Genomic DNA, 23,423 nt, shown 5'->3' with positions numbered 1-23,423 from the left:
TATAAGAGAATACTACGAAAAACTATATGCCACCAGAATGGATAACCTAGAGGAAATGGATAAATTCTTGGACTCATACAACCTCCCAAAGCTGACTCAAGAAGAGGCAGACAATTTGAACAGACCAATCACAAGGAAAGAGATTGAAACACCAATCAAAAACATCCCAAAGAATAAAACCTCAGGAGCAGATGGCTTTCCTGGGGAATTCTAACAAACTTTCAGAGAGGATTTAATACCTATCCTTTTCAAGCTATTCCAAAAAGTTCAGAAAGATGGAACACTTCCTAACACATTCTATGAGGCCAACATCACACTGATACCAAAACCTGACAAGGACACCACGAAAAAAGAGAACTACAGGCCAATATCACTGATGAACATAGATTCAAAAATTCTAAACAAAATTTTGGCAACCAGAATTCAGCAATTCGTCAAAAGGATCATACATCATGATAAGGTGGGATTCATACCAGGGACACAGGGATGGTTCAACATCCGCAAATCAATCAACGTGATACAAATCAATCAATGTGATACACCACATCAACAAACTGAGGAATAAAAACCACATGATCATCTCAATAGATGCAGAGAAGGCATTTGACAAAATCCAACAGCCATTTATGATAAAAACTCTGAACAAAATGGGCATAGAAGGAAACTACCTCAACATACTAAAGGCCATATATGACAAACCCATAACCAACATCATACTCAATGGGCAAAAACTGAATGCCATCCCCCTGAAAACAGGAACGAGACAAGGATGCCCTCTATCACCACTCTTATTCAACATAGTACTGGAGGTCCTGGCCAGAGCAATCAGGCAAGAAAAAGGAATAAAAGGAATCCAAACAGGGAGGGAAGAAGTGAAACTCTCGCTGTTTGCAGACGACATGATCTTATATATAGAAAACCCCAAAGAATCCATTGGAAAACTCTTAGAAGTAATCAACAACTACAGCAAAGTTGCAGGGTACAAAATCAATTTGCATAAATCAGTAGCATTTCTATACTCCAATAACGAACTAACAGAAAAAGAACTCAAGAACACAATACCATTCACAATCGCAACAAAAAGAATAAAATACCTTGGGGTAAATTTAACTAAGGAAGTGAAGGACCTATATAATGAAAATTACAAGGCCTTTCTGAGAGAATTGGATGATGACATAAGGAGATGGAAAGACATTCCATGTACATGGATTGAAAGAATAAACATAGTTAAAATGTCCGTTCTACCTAAAGCAATCTACAGATTCAGTGCCATCCCAATCAGAATCCCAATGACATTCTTCACAGAATTAGAACAAAGAATCCTAAAATTCATATGGGGCAACAAAAGACCCCGAATTGCTAAAGCAATCCTGAGAAAAAAGAACAAAATGGGAGGCATCACAACCCCTGACTTCAAAACATACTACAAAGCTACAGTAATCAAAACAGCATGGTACTGGTACAAAACCAGGTGCACAGATTAATGGAACAGAATTGAAAGCCCAGAAATAAAACCACACATCTATGGACAGCTTATCTTCGACAAAGGAGCTGAGGGCATACAATGGAGAAAAGAAAGTCTTTTCAACAAATGGTGCTGGGAACACTGGAAAGCCACATGTAAAAGAATGAAAATTGACCATTCTTTTTCACCATTCACCAAAATAAACTCAAAATGGATCAAAGACCTAAAGGTGAGACCTGAAACCATAAGGCTTCTAGAAGAAAACGTAGGCAGTACACTCTTTGACATCAGTATTAAAAGGATCTTTTCTGACACCATGCCTTCTCAGAGAAGGGAAACAATAGAAAGAATAAACAAATGGGACTTCATCAGACTAAAGAGCTTCTTCAAGGCAAATGAAAACAGGATTGAAACAAAAAAACAACCCACTAACTGGGAAAAAATATTTTCAAGTCATATATCTGACAAAGGCTTAATATCCATAATATATAAAGAACTCTCACAACTCAATAACAAAAAATCAAACAACCCAATCAAAAAATGGGCTGGAGACATGAACAGACATTTCTCCAAAGAAGATATACGGATGGCCAATAGGCACATGAAAAGATGCTCATCATCGCTGATCATCAGGGAAACGCAAATCAAAACTACACTAAAATATCACCTTACACCCGTTAGAATGACAAAAATATCTAAAACTAATAGTAACAAATGTTGGAGAGGTTGTGGAGAAAAAGGAACCCTCATACACTGCCGGTGGGAATGCAAACTGGTGCAGCCACTATGGAAAACAGTATGGAGATTCCTCAAAAAATTAAAAATAGAACTACCATACAATCCAGCCATCCCACTACTGGGTATTTATCCAAAGAGCTTGAAGTCAGCAATCCCAAAAGTCCTGTGTACCCCAATGTTCATTGCAGCATTATTTACAATAGCCAAGACATGGAAGCAACCTAAGTGCCCATCAACAGATGAATGCGTAAACAAGATGTGGTACATATATACAATGGAATACTACTCAGCTGCAAAACAGAACAAAATCATTCCATTTGCAATAACATGGATGGACCTTGAGGGAATTATGTTAAGTGAAATATGCCAGCTGGAGAAGGATAATCTGTGTATGACTCCACTCATATGAGGAATTTAAAAATGTGGACTAAGAACAGTTTAGTGGATACCAGGGGAAAGGTGGGGTGGGGGGTGGGCACAAAGGGTGAAGTGGTGCACCTACAACATGAATGACAAACATTAATGTACAACTGAAATTTCACAAGATTGTAACCTATCATTAACTCAATAAAAAAAAAAGAAATATAATAGCCCTAAATATACGTGCACCTAACAACAAAGCTTCAAAATGCATAAAGCAACTACTAATAGAACTGAAAAGAGAAAGAGACAAATCCACAGTTACAGTTGAAGATTTCAATATTCCTCCCTCAGCAATTGATCATGAAAATCAGCAAAGATATGAGACCTAAATACATTATCAACCAACTTGACCTAACTGCCATTTACAGAACACTACACTCAACTTCAGCAAAATACACATTCTTTCAAGTGTAAATACAACATTCATGAAGAGACCATATGCTGGGACACAAGACAAGTCTCAAAGGATTTAGAAGGACTGAACTAACACAGAGTATATTGTCTGACCACAATGAAATGAAATTAAAAATCTATAACAGTAAGATATTGGGGATAACTCTAAACAGTCAATAATTGAACAACACATTTCTAAATAAATGGATTAAATAAGAAATCCAAAGGAAAATTGGGAAATGTTTTTAAATGATATAATACCACTGAAATTTGTGGATGCAGCTAAAAGGAAAATTGAATGTTTATATTAGAAAAGAAGAAAAGTCTCAAGTCAATGACCTCAGCTCTACCTTCAGAAGGTAGAAAAAGAAGAGTAAATGGAAAAACCGATTCCTTTATTCATAACATGTCTGACACTAACTACCTGGAGTTAGTACAGACCCCACAGGTTAAGGGCTCAGTCCCACAAGACTGCCCCCCACTTCAGACTCCAATAGCAAGTCTGGGCCTCTTGTCCTTCTAACCAACTGGCTATCAACTGAATGTTCCGACACCCCCTTGTCAGGTTTGATAATTTGCTGGAATGGCTCACAGAACTCAGGAAAGTGCTGTACTTACTATCATCAGTTCATTATAAAGGATAAAACTCAGGAACAGCCAAATGGAAGGAAGAGCTGCATAGGCCAAGGTGTGTGGGAAGGGGTGCAGAGCTTCCATGTCTTCTCTGGGTGCACCACTCTCCAGGACCTCGAGGTGTTCGCTGACTCGGAAGCTCTCCAAATCCGTTCGTTTAGGGTTTTTATGGAGGTTCCATTACATAGGCGTGATTGACTAAATCATTGGCTGTTGATGGACTCCATCTCCAGCCCTTCTTGTCTCCCCAGAGGTCAGAGCATAGGGCTGAAAATTCCAACCCTCTAATCACATGATTGGTTCCTCTGGTTACCAGCCCCCTTCCTCTAAGAGTCATTTTATTAGCATAAACTCAGGTATGATTGAAAGGGACTTACTATGAATAACAAAAGATGCTCCTCTCATCCCTATCAATTGGGAAATTATAAGGGTTTTTGGAGCTCTCTGCCAGGAAGAGGGGAATGAAGACCAAATATATATATTTCTTATTATAACACAAATTAAACTCAAAATAAATAGATGAAAGAAACAATAAAGATAAGAGCATAAATCAATAAAATAGGAAATAAACAACAGAAATAATGAATAAAACCAAAAAATGTTTTTCTGAAAAAATTAGTAAAATTGATAAACGTCTAGCTAGACTTTCCAAGAAAAAAAAGAGAGAAAACATAAATTCCCAATACAAGAAATGACAAAGGGAACATGACCATAGATCTTACCAAATTTTAAATGATAAAAGGGAAAATGATAAACAATGTTAAGCCAATAAAATCAGGAACTTTTAATGGAATGGATAAAAAATTCCTCGAAAGAGGCAAATTACCAAAACTGATACAAGAAGAAGGAGCAAATCTAGATATCTCTATATTTATTTTAAAAATTTAAGAAAATTGAATTTGCTTATAAAAATCTTTCCACAAAGAGGGGGCTGGCCCCCTGGCCTAGTGGTTAAGTTCAGCATGCATCTGCTTTGTTGGCCTGGTACAGTTCCCCGGGCACAGAACTACACTTCTGGTCAACGGCCACACTATGGCGGTGACCCACATACAAAGTAAAGGAAGACTGGCACAGATGTTAGCTCCGGGCGAATCTTCCTCAGCAAAAACAAAAACAAAAAACTTTCCACAAAGAAAACACCAGGCCCTGGTGGCTTCACTAGTGGTTTCTAACAAACATCTAAGGAAGAAATAAAATCAATCCTACACAAATTCTTTCAAAAAACAGAGGAGGAGAAACACTTCTCAATTCATTTTGTGAAGCAAATAACACATAACATACCAAAACCAGACAAGGACAATATAAGAAAAAAAAGGGACTAAAATCCCTCATTAACATAGAGGCCAAAATCCTTAATAAAATATTAATCAATCAAACATAATACAATATGTAAAAAAGATCAAGTGGAGTTTAATTCTAGGAATACAGGGTTGATTTAACAATCAAATATCACTTCATCTAATTCACATTAACAGAATAAAGGAGGAAAATAATAAGAACATCTCAGTAGATGCAGGAAAAGCATTTAATAAAATTTAACACCTGTTCATGGTAAGGACACTCAGGAAGAAAAACAGAAGGAATTTTCTTCAATTTAATAAAGGTTATCTACATAAATCCTACAACTAACATCATACTTAATGGGAAAAGGCTGAATGTTTTCCCTCTGGTATAGGAAAAAAGTTGAGGATGTCCTCTCACTGCTTCTGTTCAACATTATCACATACCCCAGTCAGTACAAAAAGGCAAGAAAAAGTAATAAAAGACATAAACATTGGAAAAGAAGTAGTAAAACTACCTTTATGTGTAGATGTTATGATTGCCTAATATGAAATCCCAAGGAATATACAAAAAAAGAAGAAGGGAGTAAGGAACAAATGAATGAACGAATAAACGAAGGAATGAAGGAAGGAAACCTATTGGAACTAACAAGTGAATTTAGCAAGGTCTCAGAATACAAGATCAATATAGAAAACCAAATTGTACCTATGTATACTAGCAACAACCAACTAGAAGATAATACTGAAAAACAATACCATTTATAACAGCATCATAAAACAAAACACATAGGAATAATTTTAATAAAAGATATATGATTCCTATAAAATATTACAGAAAGAAATTAAAGAAGATCTAAATAAATGGAGAGTTTATCCACGCTTGTAGATCGCAACACTCAGTATTAGGATAGCCAGGGGGCCTGCCCCATGGCCGAGTGGTTAAGCTCTCCAGCTTTGTTTCAGTGGCCCAGGGTTTTGCTGGTTCGGATCCTGGGCGTGGACATGGCACCACTCATCAGGCCATGCTGAAGCGGCATCCCACACGCCACCACTAGAAGGACCCACAACTGAAATACACAACTATGTACTGGGGGGCTTTGGGGAGAAAAAGGAAAAATAAAAAATAAAAATAAATAAAAATATTAGGATATCCATTCTCCTCCAATTGATGTATAAATTTAACACAACCCCAATCAAAATCCCAGTAGGTATTTTTATAGAAATTGAAAAGGAATTGACAATCCTTTGATATTGATGTAAGGATCAACAAATATATAAATGCAACAAGCAGTGGGCAGACTTATACCTGTGAAACCCACCAGAGGGAACAACTCTTGACTTCCTTGCAGGAGATTAGTTGCTAAAGCTAACAAGGAGTCTGTTAGAAAGGTACATCATATATAATAACCTCAGCTATTAATTCTAATCAACTTTTTAATGAGATGAAAAGAGACTATAACATTGTAATAAAGAAACTATGTTTTCCTTTGCTTTCTATGTCTATTTAGAAAACACAAAATCAGGTAGAATCCTGGTAAAACACCAGATAATCCCATTTTACTGTTTTTTGAAGAATAGGACAATGAGGAATTTTGGTAGTATAATCTCTTCTGGGTTGTACATAATTTATTTTATGAAATCGCAAAGTCTGTACCACATAAAAGGCACTATTAGATGGAACTAGGAACTGGAAAAATGCTGATAGTTGTTTAAAAGGATAAAAGAATTAACATTTGAATACCATATAATTTTAAGATATTTTATAAATATTATAAATGCTTTTACAGCTGACTAACAGAACATGTTTTTAATCATGTAACGGTAATGAACAGATTATTTTTTTTAAGATTTTATTTTTTTCCTTTTTCTCCCCAAAGCCCCCCAGTACATAGTTGTATATTCTTCGTTGTGGGTCCTTCTAGTTGTGGCGTGTGGGATGCTGCCTCAGCGTGGTTTGATGAGCAGTGCCATGTCCACACCCAGGATTCGAACCAACGAAACACTGGGCCTCCTGCCGCGGAGCGCACGAAGTTAACCGCTCGGCCACGGGGCCAGCCCCATGTAACGAACAGCTTTTAAAACAATGGGTCAGATGTTTCATTAAGAACTCACTGCAGGAAGCCTGAGCATTCTAGGAAATAATTGACACTTAAGATTACGTCACTAGCAGAGGGCAGAGATCAGTATAAGTACAATGGGCGTCCTATGACAGGATGGGCTACCTACTCAGTAATCATGGAAAGTAAAGAAGCAGGCAGAAAGGAAATCACTTTATAATTCCAAATCAAAGCATCACGTCAACAGAATTTTTAGAAGAAAGAAAGAAGAAAACAGTGAATGGCTTGCTAACAAAAAAAGTTGGATGATGCTAATGCAGACAAATGGCTGTCTTAACAGTTCATAGTACATTTCTACTGTATATAAAATAAAAAGGGAAGACATGCCGATTTGTATTTTTAATATTTAAAAGAAAAGACACCACAAGTCAAAAATCTGTTCCTCTTCAAACTTTTCCCCTCACAGTAGCCATCTCCACCCTTAAGTTAGAAACCAAGCCAGTAAGAACCAGGGATAAGACTGTAAATACATGCTGCCAAAACCTTGACTGTCACTAACGTTAAATTACATGCAACAATACATTCTGTGTAAACTACTAAATGATAAACATGCTGGTCAAGCCAAAAGTTCTGCTTCAATGCTTTGCTCAGTTTCCATCCTTTTATAAACAACCTTCATGATATGTTTAAATGCTGTTCCAGAATGTTCAGTGTGGAACCAAACCCATGTTTCATGCTTATCAAATATATTTGTTCAGAAATGTTTGGTGCTCCCAGACACTGGGATCTCACTTTATTACACATTTAGAAACTTTTCCTTCTACAATTATAAAGTTCTGAACCAAAGCTACAAATAACCACTAATCAAACATAACTGAGACAACAGATCATCAAATAAAATTATATGACTTAACGTAAGCTGCAATTTTATTAGGATGTACCAGTCAGGCAGTTTTTATAAATTAAATGTTCAAATTAAGAAAAAATGAATAACTTAAAGAATAGTAAATTTAAAAATAAACTTAGGTGAATATACACATAACTACACAGAATTTACAATATATCTGTAGAATTCTTTAGTCAGCATTTTTGCATACGTAATACTAATAAAAAGGATATTTTTCTTAACCATCCAGTAATTCTGGGATTCCCTGAATTTTCAGTTGCTGCATTTTCTACCCTACATCTGTCAGGTTCTTCTTCCTTTCAGTTTGTACATTTCCTATATTCTAAAAAGTAAATAGAAACAGGACCTTCACTGAGGAAATAATGAGTCTTTGGTAAGGACACAGACCCACAGGCAAGTCCTTGCACTCTGTACCTGGGGGTTGTTTATAAGGTACAGGGATAGTATTTAGCAAGGTTTTCCTCATTATCATCATGAAGTAGAATTGAAGGTGGCTTCTGTATAGATTCTCTTCTCTCTTTCCTAACTCATTCATTAGAGTAATTTAGAGTTTCTAGGTTACAGAGTCTATTCAATGCACGTACACACTATTTCCATCCTTTTATAAACGATCTTCATGATATGTTTAAATGGTGTTCCACATTGTTCAGTGTGGAACCCAACCCATGTTTCATGCTTATCATGAACACTAAATGCACACTATTTCACTATGCATTTAAGATGCCTGAAATTTTAATGTGCAACTGGGAAACACCTGGATCTGATTAGGCAATTCAAAAACAAGTCAATGGCAGAGCCAAATAAGTTTGTAGTCTCTCTCTTATGTTTTTAAAAACATGTCATATTCTCTTGTGTTCTAAAATAAACTACCAACTCAAAATTTAGGAAATTTTCTTACTTCTGACATGAATTTATTAAAAGTGTTTAGACTAGCCTTATATGCAATTTCAGTCACTTGTCAGAACTGCATTTGAATGGGCAGTACAAATAAACTATAACCATTATTGATGACCACTTGTTATTTCTAATAACTACAAATGTTTCAAGGTCACTCTTGAAAAGGTCATCTTTTCAGGAGTTCTACACCATATGAGCAAGAAGTGATTTTTCCCTTCCTATTTACTTATGTATTTTAAAAATGACAGAAAGTAAAATTTCCTTAAAGAGTTCCTCTTTTCCTTAAGACAGACAGTCCAAGAGTTCCTTTCTTCCTGCATTGGATGTAATTTTAGTTCTGGGGGCTTTCATAGGACACTAGGATAAACACATATAGCACATCACCAGTCTCCCAAACTCGAGCCCTAACTCACCCAATCACTCAAAAAATGTGCAAATGGTATGCTGTGCAACATATTGTGACATCAGTAAGTTACCCAAGTTTAAAAGTTTAAAGCCACCTTATTAGTTTTTATAATGAACTAGAAGATGACTAATAATGGCTTTCTTTTTCTATCTAGAAAATATCTCTTTTCTGCCAAGTGGATTGTGGAGTTCTTAACAAGTTCTAGACCGAGAATAAAGCATAAATGTCACTGTGAAATATATCTAACAGTGTCTGATAACTCTTTTATCTGAATGTTGCAGAGATTGAATAGAATTAGTTAAAACGTCTTCTTACACAGTTTCAGATAAAAATTTCTCTATTTTTCTAATTTCTTCACATGTGCTAATTTTATCATGAATTAAAATGTAATCAATTTTATTTTAAAAACAAGAAACAGATGATAAAGTCGATGACCTCACAAGAGTGCAGAATAGAAGGCCATCTATGTGATTTAACTCAGGGGGTGCTCAGCACAATCCCCTTCCCTTAAAAGAGTACCTTTAGAGAACCTTCATTCGGGTATTGAGGGCTTCAAGATTTCCAAAGAAAATTCAAGACTCCCTGGTGGGTAGGGACTGGGACATTTCAACAAGATCATCTGATAGCTAGTTGAGAGCAAATCCTCGTGAAAATAGGACAGTATAGGTGGACAGTAGAGATGGCAGAATTGGAGAAAAAACAGGAAGGAAGAGTCTAAAGACAAACACATATGTTCTTGTGGCCAGTATAACCGTATGTTTATACCATCGTTCATTTCCTCTGGCATAGTTTACCTGCATGATAGCAGACAATACACATAACATACATACTATTTTCCTTGGGCACCGTATATTCTAATCACTCAACATTCAAATGAGGGCTGGTATTCACCACCCCAAAAAAATAACATTTAAAAACTTTCAGTAATTGATTATCCTAGGAAAATATAGATCTGTTTCTCAAGTTTGAACACTACAGAATTTTTATATAACTTTCTAATAGTAATAACTAAATTTACATACCAAGTCAAGAGTTCTAAACAGCATTCCTTAGTAACAGCTATAAACAAAAAAAGTTTTACCTCTTGTTTCTCTTGATTTTGATCCACATTAAGTAAAGTTGGTATTTTAGATGAATCTGTTTTCTTCGATTCCCTCTTCAGCACTTTTATCTGTTTAACTTTTCAAAAATATATACAATAATGACAACTTGTTATTCCTGCCTTGAAGCTTTACTTTCCTTTTCAAGAGTTTCAAATGGAAATTCTGAAATGCATTAAAGTCAGTTCCTCAGTTTATCATAACGGAACTGAACAAATCCTGAGTTGTAACGGTAAAATGTGCCAATCATAAATGATTTGTTTTATAAATTTATAAATAGTCTACCAGGTATTAAAAGAAGACATTTATTTTTTTAATTCTGAGTATAACTGTTAAGTGGATCAGATAATTCCTCTTGAGCTGTGCAAGTACTATAATCTTGCTATTATATTAACTTTTCACAAGGTGTCGCTGTTCTTCAAAGTAACATAACATTTACTCTGTTAAAAAAAAGAAAAGTCATTTTAAGAGCTCAATACATGTTCTAAATCTTAATCTACTAACTCCGTGGATGCCTGAAGTACTATACAGGCAAAGAATCATGGAGAAATCATAGGAAATTGATTTACTCCAGGTCATATACTGAACTCAAACCAAATTTCCCAAATACTGCTCTAACATTTCAACAATATTGAGTTAATGAAAATTTACCTTTTAAAGTTTTCTTAACCCTTCTTTAAAATTATCTCCTTCAAGTTTCAACCCTTATTTGGCTATGGAAAAAATTCTCATCAGCTGAAAATATTTTTTGCAGCAATTTACTATTTCTACCTAAATTACATTATAAAATGTTAAATTACCAAAAAAGGTCTTGTAAAGCATACATCTGGAGATTGTGAAGCTATGCAACAAATGTGTACCTTCCATTCTTTTCATCTCCTTTGAATGTATTGTGAAAGGCAGTTCTGGGAAATGGAACTCTTTCCTGTCAGATCTGGAAAAATTAAGCTTCCTTTTGTTTCTATTTGCCATTTGGTCACTTTGACCCATTTGCTCATTAAATACGCCCTTCTCCATTTGGCTCTAAGCAAACAAATAAACAAGAGTTAATTTAAAGAAAGAAGTATATCTATTTATTAAATGACAAGCCTAGAACTGCTAGCCATTTGGATGGTATCACAATGCATATCTTTGCAAGATTACTTTAATAATTAAGCAGAATACAATACCATTAAACATGTAAACAGATCAAACTCCGATAAAAGTTTCATTAAGCAAACTTTTTTTAGCATATTGAATATTCTGAGAATAACCGTCTTGATCATGAGAACCACAACCTTAACTTTTCATTTTAATCCTATTCCTTGTGCTCTGGCTTTGGGCAAATTGCTTCAGTTCATCTTAATAATAATTTACTTTCTTATTTACAAAATGATGTGGTCTGGACACTGGGAAAACCTAAAGGAAAAAAATTATTTGTGAGTCCAGCATTCTGGAAAACCTTTTGTGGTACCTGTTTGCTCATTTGATAACAGATGATAAAAACTTTCCTAGGTTAATGAACACTTTTCCACAGTGTAATCCCACAGTGTGGGATCCCACTGTGTGGATGTACTCTAATGTACTTAATCAGCCACTTGCTCTTGGATGGATTTGTGTTGTTTTTCATTTTTCATTATAAATAACACTGTGCTTCAATTTTGAATAAGCTACTTTCCTATGTAAAAAATGAGAGAATGAACTATACTGATCATTTTTTCTAGTGAAAAGGAAGATGTATCTATTTGGCAACTGCTTTTAATCTATAAAGTAAGATACTAAAAACATTTTTTGGAAGTGAAAAACCAAAAAGTCATGTAACTTTTAAAGGTGAAAATCTTGACTTTTTCCCCCCTAAGTCAAACTTATTAAATATTCAAATCCAGTCACAAGAAGTTAACTAAAATTGTGAAAGCACTAAGGAAATGATGGCCTGTTTTCATCTCAGCAAAAAAAAAGGAAACTAAAAGCATTCGTTTTTTTTTTTTAGGAAGACTAGCCCTGAGCTAACATCTGCTGCCAATCCTCCTCTTTTTGCTGAGAAAGACTGGCCCTGAGCTAAAGTCTGTGACCATCTTCCTCTATTATATGTGTGGGATGCTTACCACAGCATGGCTTGCCAAGCAGTGCCATGTCCACACCCGGGATCCGAACCAGCGAATCCCAGGCCACGGAAGTGGAACGTGCGCACTTAACGGCTGTGCCACCGGGCTGGCCCCAAAGCACATCTTTTTAAAATGTTCAAGGCCCAAAGATGGAGAAAAGGACCAGGGTTTGGGGGGATAAGGTTGAAGGAGGGCATATTTTAATGACTAGCTTCTTGCCTTACTTGAGTGGAACCTGTATCCTCTTGCCTGCTATTAGACACAACTTGTCCAATAGACTGTAAAGACGTGCGTCTCTTTTTCGCTCTTTCAGTTGACCTATTATTTAAAAATGAATGAGAAGTTATTAGAACTCCCCAGAAGTGCTTCTTTTAGCTTTAGTAATGACTACATTATACCAGGGGAGCCTACTGTTCCAACACTGAGTGCCAAAATGCAATTGTCAGTCCTTACGTGCCAACTGCTCTAAGAAGAAAGGTAAAAACAGAGCAGAGAACAACACACTTATGGCTAACATCAGTGGTGACAACCATGTTTGGGATTACTCCAGCTGACCTACTTGGTCCCTTTTCTCTGTTCTGATCCTGGATCTCTTAACTACTGGGTTTCTGAATTTCTGAGTTTGCTGTCCAAGGCTGGTTTACAATCACAGTTATTGTAACTATGGTTTTGGGGCCACCTCAAGAACTATTGGGCTCTTTCTGTCTGTAGCCTGTTGTACCTTTGGACTGACACAGACATGTCCATGTGCCCAGCTCTGCAGACCACAAGCTTTACAACTTATAGCCCAAGCCAGTCTGCTAGGATCAATTTGGGATATTGAAACTAGTCTCCCTCCTCATCTACATTCCTGGTTTCCCTAAATTTAGAACTGGTCCTGATGCCTTGCTAGACAGACCCTTGGCATCCATCACACTGCCCTTGATTAACAAGACTCATAGTACCAATCTCTCAATCTGTATCAGTAGCTAAATCTAAAAGTGACCCAATATACTGTTTTTCTCCCCAAATATTTGACCTTGAAAGGCTATTTGATTATAAAAGATTATTTTCAACTATCCTTTCTCCACGTAGAAAATTCGCTACAATACAGAAATAAAGCTTATTTTGTTATACCAAGGCACATCATTACCAGAACTTAAGTCATATCACCTTTCTTCTCTTCAAATGGGAAGAAATTTTTCTGAGGATCTTTTTTTTTTAATGAGGTTTTTCCAAAAGGTATTAGTGAAAAATTAAGCATATATATATAGCTAAGAAAAGTTCATTTCTTCTGTAGCATTCATAAGAAGCGCTCAGTAATGGCCCATTATATGTTATAATTTTAATATATCTTCAAATTCAGTTTATATACAGACACTATGAACTTGATTCTTTGAAACACCATTATATAGTAACCTTGTATTACTTAGGTCCATTTCCTTAAGTCTCTTTTCTGCTAGAACTCACCTTGAATTGGAGTGGGAAAGTTTTGAATTGGTATTTAAAGCCATCAAATTACTGCTAGTTAAATTGATGGGTGGCATCATCATACTACCTCCAGCATGTGGACTGTCTTTCATGCCGTTAGAGTTAGTGCTGGGATTGACAGGGTTTGGTGATTCATTGATTATAGGGTTTGCATCTTGAGACATGGTATGAGCATTTTCAGTTGCCTCCTGCTGACAATGTCTACCTTCACACTCCATCTTTTTCGATTCTAAGATATCTCCTTTTCCTCCTTTGACTTTAATAACTCTGACTTTGATCTCCTTGGGCTTTTTCTCTTTTTCCATTTCCTGGAATAGATATACCCAAAATCTGAGTCAGGAGAACAGTTATTTTTTATCATTAGAGTGCTAACTACAACATAGTTATACTGGTTGAAAAGAAAACCAGTTTTTACCTTTCCCAAAACTGAAGTACTTAGCAATGTATTGGTATAAATTGTTTTTCGTTCATTTTTCATAAGTTCATTTGCTTTAGAATTCTCTTTTGGCTTTATGAATGAATTGACTTTTGCTTCTTGTAGTAATTTAGCTCTCAGTTCCGGTATGAATCTGATAAAACAAGCAATATCAACCAATGATCTTTTATTTATGTAGAGTATTTTATCTCTAACTGACCATTTAATCAATTATTTTACATTTCAGCTACACCATAAATAAGTCATCAATGATGCACACCAAGAGACAGCACAATATTTACCTAATATCGATTGCTTCCTGGTAAAGATACATCTTTCAAAAATTTTGCCAAGGGAATTTACTACATAAAACTTTTACAAAACAGACAAACATGAATTAGTTTCCTTGTGTGATGCAAACTTTACTCAATAAAAGTAATTGCTTTTAATTTTGATGACTATACTATTCTTTCCAAGGAAGACTCGGGCTACTTTGTCCTTTTTGTGGTTCTTTAAAGTAACGATACTTAAAAGATGAACTAACTAGTTTCTCTAATCTTTCTCTAGAGAAATATTTTCAGTACAAAATGTAATGGAAAACACAAATATTAAAGGGAGATTGTTCTGATTTTAGTTTGACTTTTTTTTAACGCTAATTATTTTTGAATAGAAAAGCCATTCACATGGCTCAAAATTCAAAAGGCTATACTTAAAAGTCTACTTCCCACCCCTGATCCTGAGTTGCACAGCTCCCCTTCTTGAAGCAACCGCTGCTATCAGTTTGGGGAAGTTTTAAAGTATCAGTCCATGAACAAATTCTTCCCTAGTTCAGCCCAGTCTTGCCAGTGCTGTGTAGGGTACATGTCTAGTAAAGGGTAGTGCAACGAGATGAAGAAAATAACCAGTGCTGTTTAGATACAGGCAAACTGTTAGTTTGGCTGAATGAGAACATGTCACACTTGTGCTAAAACTCCCTTGCATTGCAGAAGGTCCATGCAAGGAAGAGGCCTCTTATCAAAGGAAAAGGTCTTGCCCAAACATTTTCTGAAGGTATGATAATTGGAACTCAAGAACTTTCACCCCACAATAGTAAAATTCTAATATCTAAATACCCAATAGAAATCAACTTGGTCTATGTAGAAATGATAGGAAGCAACTTTTTTTATTCAACAACTGGCACTTTTCATCATTGGCACTCTCAATACATCTTCTCCTCATTCTTTGTTATAGATTAGAATTCCTCAAATGCCTGAAGTTCTAGTTACTCACAAGGATTCTCTTTTCTTTGCCTTTTTCTGTTTTAGTCTATCTATCTTCAATGGTATTCCTGGACTTTTCCATGACTGAGTTTACTCCATCACATTTTTAATTGACGTGCATCTTTCTGACCTCACATCCAAAGGCCAAGTGAATGGTTTTGTCATTAATAAGAAACTTTTCCTGTTTCTTTCAAAGCCCAAATAGAAAATGGTAGCTTTTTTAGAAGTATGGCTGATTTATGAATCTACACTGTCATTATTTATTATATATACAATATGGAACATAGAAAGGCTTTAAGAGGCATGGTCCCTGTCTTCAGGGAACTTCCAATTTTGTGGGGAGAACAAGACAATAGGCATTGCAACAGAGAATAAGTAAAGCGGAGAAAAAATCATTTGGGAAATGAATGCTAATTTTAATATATAAATCTGAGATACCATCAGAAAAGGAAAAACCAGACTATTATTAGTTAGAGGTCCAAATAGGAATAAAGCTAAAAAGTAATGATTATTTATTTAATGTTATCTCTGACCTAGAATGACCATTGAAAATGTGTGTAAAGAACTTGGCACACTGCCTAGGACATAGTAACTGTGTACTAAATGTTAACAGTAATTATTTTTATTATTAGAATTTTCATCATGACACCTGTAAGTCTACCATATACTTACTCAATACAGGAAATCAGTATGTTTTTGTTAAATTGAATTTTTCTATTGTGTAACATTAACCTATGTAGCAATTCTCATGCTAGTAAAATTTCCTAATACAAAACACTAGAAATTCCACACTCACTAAAAATGCTTACTTTTCAACAAATCCATCTCTTGTAAAATACTCATGATGCAAAAGTTCAGTAGACGATATCCTCTCAGCAGGATCAATTTGTAAACAAGCCTAGACAATGAAAAAAGATTCTAATGTTAAGTAAGCTCTTAACAGGGCTCCATAAAGTAAAAATTAAAGCAATCCGACAAATGTAGAAGTAATTAAGTACCCAGAACTAAAAAACTTCTTGAAAAGATTAAATTAGACCTCAGGCATTTCTGACAATGAATTCTGAGCAATTATTTCCCTAAGAAATTTGTACTTGTAAAGCATTATGACAGGTTAAATGTCCTATGATTCTAGCCAAAACAGAAGTCAATTTGTTTCTGATGGAATTAGCAAAAATTAATTAGCTCATTTTGATCCTCTTATCAGCACTGTAGGGCAGAAAGTTCATAGATTATCATTTCCATTTTACAGAGCTAGAAGCATGATTAGTGATTTGCCAAAATAGAATTTTAACTCATCTTCTGATTCCTAATCTAACACTCTTTCTATGGCATAATACAATTTCACAAATATTCAAGCCCCCAAATCTTTCAATAATCCATTATTAGAATGCCTCTTTCAGGGCTGGCCTGGTAGCGCAGTGGTTAAGTTTGCACGTTCCCCTTTGGCAGCCCAGGGTTTGCTGGTTCGGATCCCGGGTGCAGACTGGTAGGGCTTGTCAAGTAATGCTGTGGTAGGCGTCCCACATATAAAGTGGAGAAAGATGGGCATGGATGTTAGCTCAGGGCCAGTCTTCCCCAGCAAAAAGAGGAGGATTGGCAGAAGATGTTAGCTCAGGGCTAATTTTCCTCAAAAAAAAAAAAAAGAATGCCTCTTTTCTGTTTCCCTACCTTAGGAGTACTTCAACTGAGTAGAGAAGCAACACAAAAAAACCCACAAAATAAAAACAGTCAATGGAAGAAAGAGTTTTGGATAATAAGTTGCACATAATGAATCTATATGTAATTAAATAACTACAATTATAAATAGAAAACATTTCTTTAATCAAAATATGAAAGATAGAATCTGAATAAAAGCCATTTACTATATAACTCTCTTTCTTTCTCTAAAAAGAAGGCAAAACATAGTAATAAAAGGTAACTTTTATTGACGCTTACTGTGTGCCACACAACACTCTATTCTAGCCTTTTCCTATTTATTTATTTATTTTTTTTTAAAGATTGGCACCTGAGCTACATCTGTTGCCAATCTTCTTCCTCTCCGCAAACCCCCCCAAGTACACAGACGTACATTCTAGTTGTAGGTCCTTCTGGTTGTGGCATGTGGGATGCTGCATCAGCCTGGCCTGATGAGTGGTGCCATGTCCGTGCCCAGGATCTGAATTGGGGAAACCCTGGGCTGCCAAAGCGGAGCGCATGAACTTAACGACTCAGCCATGGGGCCAGCCCCTAGCCTTTTCCTATTATTGGATCCCAAGAACAACCCTATAAGGTAGGTATTATTATTATCCCCATTGTACAGATGAGAAGACTGAGGCCCAGAGAGGTCAAATAATTTGTCTAAGATCTCATAAATAGAAGAGCTAAAATTTAAGTCCAGAAAATCCAAGGTAATTGCATATAATATTACACTTTTGTTTATTTCAAAATGTAGATGTTTAAACTGATTCACAGAAAAAGATGTAGAGCTCTGCTTTACAGCAATATGAATATAGTTAACAATACTGTACTATACATTTTAAAATTTGGTAAGAGGATAGATTTCATGTTATGCGTTTTTTACCACAATAAAAATAAAATGACTCACAAAGTGAAATTGAGTCCATTATCTACTTTATGATGTAAGAATACCCAGATCCTTAAAACTGCAACTAGCCAAAAATATGTGCTTATCTTAGAACATAATAGTAATCCATCAATAAAACTTAATAAGAAAAGTGATAAAAGTTCCGCACAAGTCATAGCCTATTCAAAGCAGACAAATTAGTCCTTCTGTGAATAATATAATTCAGAAACTTTAAATACATGCCCTGGTTTGGAAAATGTAAAATATGATATTTGAGAAAGAGACTGGTAGTTTCTTTAAAAATTAAACATACACACATCTTAAACCCGCCATTCCACTCTTAGATTTTTACTCAAGAGAAATGAAAATATACATCTATATAAAGACTTGCACATGAATGTTCATAGCAATTTATATGTAATAGCCATAAAAGGGAAACAACTCAAAACAGGGGAATAGATTTAAAAAATTGTGATATATCCATATAATGGATACTCAGCAATAAAAAGGAACAAACTACTGATACCAGCAAAAACATGAATCAATTTCTAAACCATAAAGCTGAGTTAAAGAAGCCAGACATAAAAGAGTACATACTGTGTGATTCCACTTATACACAATTCTAGAAAATGTAGACTAATCTACAGTGACAGAAAGCAAATCAGTGGTTGTTTGGGGACAGGACTGAAGGAAAGAGGGATTGCAAAAGGACATGAGAACATTCAGGGGAGTGATGGAAATGTTAGGTATCCTGATTGTGGTGGTGGTTTCACAGGTGAATACATCTATCAAAACTCATCAAATTGTACATTTTAAGTATGTGTAGTTTATTATACATAAATCATGATAAAGTTGCTAAGAACTTTTTTTTTTTACTGAGGAAGATTCACCCTGAGCTAACATCTGCACCAATCTTCCTCTATTTTGTACATGGGTTGCCACCACAGCATGGCTGACAATGCTGGAGGTCCCCATCTGGAATCCTAACCCGCCATCCCAGGATGCCAAAGTGGAATGTGCTGAACTCAACCACTATGCCATGGGGCCAGCCCCTAGAAAATTTAAATCTAGGGAAAAAATACATGCTCTACCCTAGATATTAAGATGTATTTTAAAGTTACAATAATCAATCAAAATGGTACTTATACTAGAATAAAGAGAGAAATCAACGAAATATAAACAGACTCAAGCAAGTAAAGGATTTTGTTTATGATTAATGTGGCTTTACAAACCATTGGATTATTCAAGTTGAAAAAAAGTATTTATAACATATAAGACAAAAGGCTAATATGCTTATTATTTTACAAATCAACATGAAAAAATACTTAACTGACAAATAGGTTAAGGACTCAAAAAATACAAATGACCAATTAATATTAGTAAAATTTACAACCTTTCCTGTAATGATGTAAGTGTAATTTTAAAAAAGATACTATTGGGGCCAACCCAGTGGCGTAGTGGTTAAGTTTGCATACTCTGCTTTGGTGGCCCAGGGTTCACAGGTTCACAGGTTCAGATGTTGGGTGCGGACCTACTCCTACTCATCAAGCCATGCTGTGGAGGTGTCCCTCATACAAAATAGAGGAGGATTGGTACAGATGTTAGCTCAGGGCCATTCTTCCTCAAGCAAAAAGAGGAAGATTGGCAATGGGTGTTAGCTCAAGGCCAATCTTCCGCACTAAAAAAAAAGAAAAAAGAAAAAGAGATACTATTTCTAGCTTATTACATTGGCAAATATTTTTAAAATTATAATATTCAATGCTAGATTGAGATTGAGAATTTAAATGCTATGCTACTTGAGAGTTCTTGAGTATAAATCTGTGAAAATTTTCTGGAGGAAAAATTGCAGAATACATTGAAATTTGTAAAAAGTGTAAACATTTTGGCCCACTAATCACACTTCTATGAATTTATCCTAAGCAAATACTAAAACAAGTTCATAAAGACATATATAAAAGATCTTCACTGTAGCATCATTAACAATAGTGAGGGAAAAAACCTGAAAGCAAATGTCTAAAATTGCAAAATTAGTTAAATAAACTATAGTATAATCATACAGTGAAATACTATGCAACTACTGAAAATAGTGATGTAGTTTCATATTTATTGACACGGTAGTATGTGTATAATATAGCACTAAGTGAAAATAAACAGGTTACACAACAGTGTGTAAAGTATGACACTTTTTAAACAACATAAATTTTTATGCACATATTTGGTTAGGAAAAGTCTAGAAGGATAAACCAAAATGTTAATAGTAATTTTTTTCTGGATTGTGGGAGTTGGGAAAATCTTAACTTCTCCTTTTTGTTTATCATGTATTTTCTACTTTTTCTATAATCATTATGTATTCTTTGTATAATTAAAACTATGAAATAAAAAAAGAAATTAAACTGAAAATGTAGTAAACAAATCTGATTCTTAATAAATTCTAGTTCTCTCCAGGTACCAATGAAATAATTTTTTTCCTTCAAGAATAGTCTATAGATGTTAAATATCATATGATTAGGTTTATCTAAATAACAGCAACAATAATTAACATTAACAACATTTGCTGACAGCTTACTCAAGGCCCTGTGCTAAGAACATTTCTACCACTGCCTCATTTAATTCTGCAGCCCCAGAAAATAAAGACTGTTAATGTCGTCTTAGCCCAGTAAACTGAGGCACAGAGAATATGTGACTTGCTCAAGGTTACAGAGGTAATTAGTGACAGAGCTGGGTTTTAAACATAGCCTATGTGATTCCAGAGCCCATTCTTATAAACACTATACTTGCTTTGAAATTTAGGTAGGCATTTTTTTTTCTTTAAGGGCTGCTCATTAGAAATTAGATAACTTAGTTAACCCTGGGAAAGGAAATTGGCTGAATAGAGAAAATAAATAGAAGCAGATTTACTTTTCACAGTAAACTCTCTTAAGTTTTGAATTTTGTACTAAGTATGTTGGTATATTTATTACCTAGTTTGAAATGAAATTTAAATTTTAAAATAATTAAAAAGCACCATATAATGTTTTTATTTTCTCCAATTCAAGGTGAATTGTGGCACTGGTGTATCTTCAAACAACAATAAAACTGCAGCTGCCAATGCCCTGTAGATACCTTAGGATCCACTGTGCAAGGAACAGATCCCTGACTTGGGTAGACTGGCTATTAAAAGGTGGTGATAAACATGGTAAGTCCTTAAAATTTTTCCAGTTTAACCCTAATTATCATTAAAATTGGGACAAACTAAAAATAATGAACAAGATTATCCTGGGGGATTTTCAGTTCTTACAGTCTATGAATTTTAATTTTTCTGAACTAAAGACATAAAGACAGAGAAATATAGTAACTATCAACTGATAACTTTACTTTACAAATCCTTCTGGAATTTCATTCAAGTAATATCCTAAAATTGTATTGTAATTTATGTGAATTTCCCATAAATAAGTCCTTAATCTCTTAACATACATGAACTATATCTGCCAACAATCCATTTAGCTTTGGATATTTTTTCCTTGCATTTTTGGGGTGTTGAACTTGAGGAAGGACCACTCCAGCAAAAATGGGATTATTGGAAAAGATATTCTGCAAATGAGGTGTCAAATTGCCTGAAAAGAGAAAAAATGTGTATATAAGAAAGCAGGGAAATTAGTCTAAAATCAAACTAGTCAAATTGCTATGTGGTCTGCCTTAAATTAGTAAAAAGAGAAAATAATTATTTTCTTTTAATTTTTTTAAATTGAACAAGAAACTTTCCGAATATAGCATAAAAAATTGAAGTTTCCCCAGTAATGATAGCACATAGTCAGTAGAGAATATAAAACCATCAGATTCATTTTCTTTTCTCCAAATATAAGACATCATATTTAATGCTACCAGGAAAAGCACATTCAAACTTTTACATATTTCCATATGGGTAACTAAATGGTTTAACTATCAAGCGTTCATCAGCAAAGCCTTACTCAAAACAGCGAAAATATTAAATTACTTTAGAAGTAGAAATTTGCAAAGAAGAAAAAGGCTCTAGAGTATTAGCAGAATGGAAAGAACTATAAATAGGAGAGGAGAGAGCTAAGTTCTAGTGCCAGTTTTGCTATAACTAGTTCCGTGACCTTGAGCAAATCTCTTCCTTTTCTATGCCTTTGTTCCTTCATCTGTAAAATGACAGAATTGATGCCGTCATCTCTAAGGTTCCTTCTAACATTAATCTTATAACCAGAACTTTAAAGATGACACACAAAAAAATGTGATGCTTTAAGGTTCTGAACTGCATCTATAATGAATACTTATCCAGATTTCACGGTTTTTATAGCTATTCACAGTACCTTCCTCATGATCCTGTAATTACATGTTTATGTATAGCTTCCCCACCATAAAACGGGCTCCTCAAGCTCCACATTCAGAAATACATTTTTTAAAAAAACAAATCATTAAAACTCCATGAACAAGGCTAGCCATAAAAATGTTTTAGTCAAAGCAGATATCAAATAATTCAGCTCTCATCACATAGTTTCTGAATATGTTATTTAGCTATCTGATTATCTACTGTGGTTTTAAAAAAAAAGTCTTCTCAGTAGGTAATTGATTTTCTATCTCCAAGTGCTTTAAAAAAGCATTTAAATCAACTCTACTGTTTAAAAGTCCTCTTTGAGACATGCAAATATTTGTAGAAACCAAAATTTTAAGATAACTTTCAAACAAATTGAAGTACGTTCCTATTGTATTATTTTTCTTACTATCAACCACCAACATATGGCTTAGCTATTTGCATCCTGGCAGAGAAAATATTATTTGCAAAAACAGAGGAGAATTTTCTACCTTCTTTATCAGCCCAAGGCATCCATCTGCTGCCATCTACCAAAACAATATGCTTCCTTGTTCTTATAAAGAAAAAACTAAATTTGAAAATCAAGCAGAATCGATCTGGCAATATTTATTTTAGGCATTTAACAATATATTTCAGTAATACCTACCTACTTTTAAAACAATTTTATGAAGTAAATCCAAATCAGAGCTGCTAGGAAGATAGGGATTTCCAGTGGCCATCTCAATGATCATACAGCCCAAAGCCCAGATATCCACAGGTCTGAAACAGACAGGAATAAATCACTTTTTCATGGGGAAATACATAAAATACCTTTTCTAAAAAAACTTTCAAAATAAAGTTAACGGCAAAGAAAAAAGAATGGTTAAGTGGTATTACTTACAAATTTTCACTATAATATCATATACCAACTTTAGGATATATATTAAATATTACCACATTTTATTAATAACATTAAATAGTTTATACTTAAATTATATGAGAACTATTGGGTCAATGAATAAATAAAAGGAGAAATCAAAAA

The 23,423-nt window shown here is 34.7% G+C and overlaps 1 protein-coding gene across 4 annotated transcripts in view; it reads right to left on the bottom strand.

Annotated features, from left to right (window-relative positions):
- Positions 1-23,423, bottom strand: part of CDKL3 (cyclin dependent kinase like 3) — a 100,792-nt gene that overhangs the window by 49,508 nt on the left and 27,861 nt on the right. For 3 of the 4 annotated variants that reach the window (XM_070517367.1, XM_014846418.3, XM_044780467.2), the window contains exons 4-11: positions 23,049-23,161; positions 21,544-21,683; positions 16,337-16,425; positions 14,269-14,422; positions 13,833-14,161; positions 12,608-12,701; positions 11,160-11,322; positions 10,281-10,378 (exon numbers count right to left, since the gene is read on the bottom strand). In XM_070517367.1, coding sequence (XP_070373468.1) covers positions 10,281-10,378; positions 11,160-11,322; positions 12,608-12,701; positions 13,833-14,161; positions 14,269-14,422; positions 16,337-16,425; positions 21,544-21,683; positions 23,049-23,161 — 1,180 coding nt within the window. Of the gene's footprint in view, positions 1-10,280; positions 10,379-10,616; positions 10,740-11,159; positions 11,323-12,607; positions 12,702-13,832; positions 14,162-14,268; positions 14,423-16,336; positions 16,426-21,543; positions 21,684-23,048; positions 23,162-23,423 lie in introns of those variants that run through there. The other variant, XM_044780475.2, reaches the window with a different exon arrangement.

Source organism: Equus asinus, chromosome 9 (assembly GCF_041296235.1).
Source record: "Equus asinus isolate D_3611 breed Donkey chromosome 9, EquAss-T2T_v2, whole genome shotgun sequence".
NCBI classification, from domain to species: domain Eukaryota; kingdom Metazoa; phylum Chordata; class Mammalia; order Perissodactyla; family Equidae; genus Equus; species Equus asinus.
Note: the sequence above shows the minus strand (reverse complement) of the source record. Positions and strands in the feature narration are given on the sequence as shown.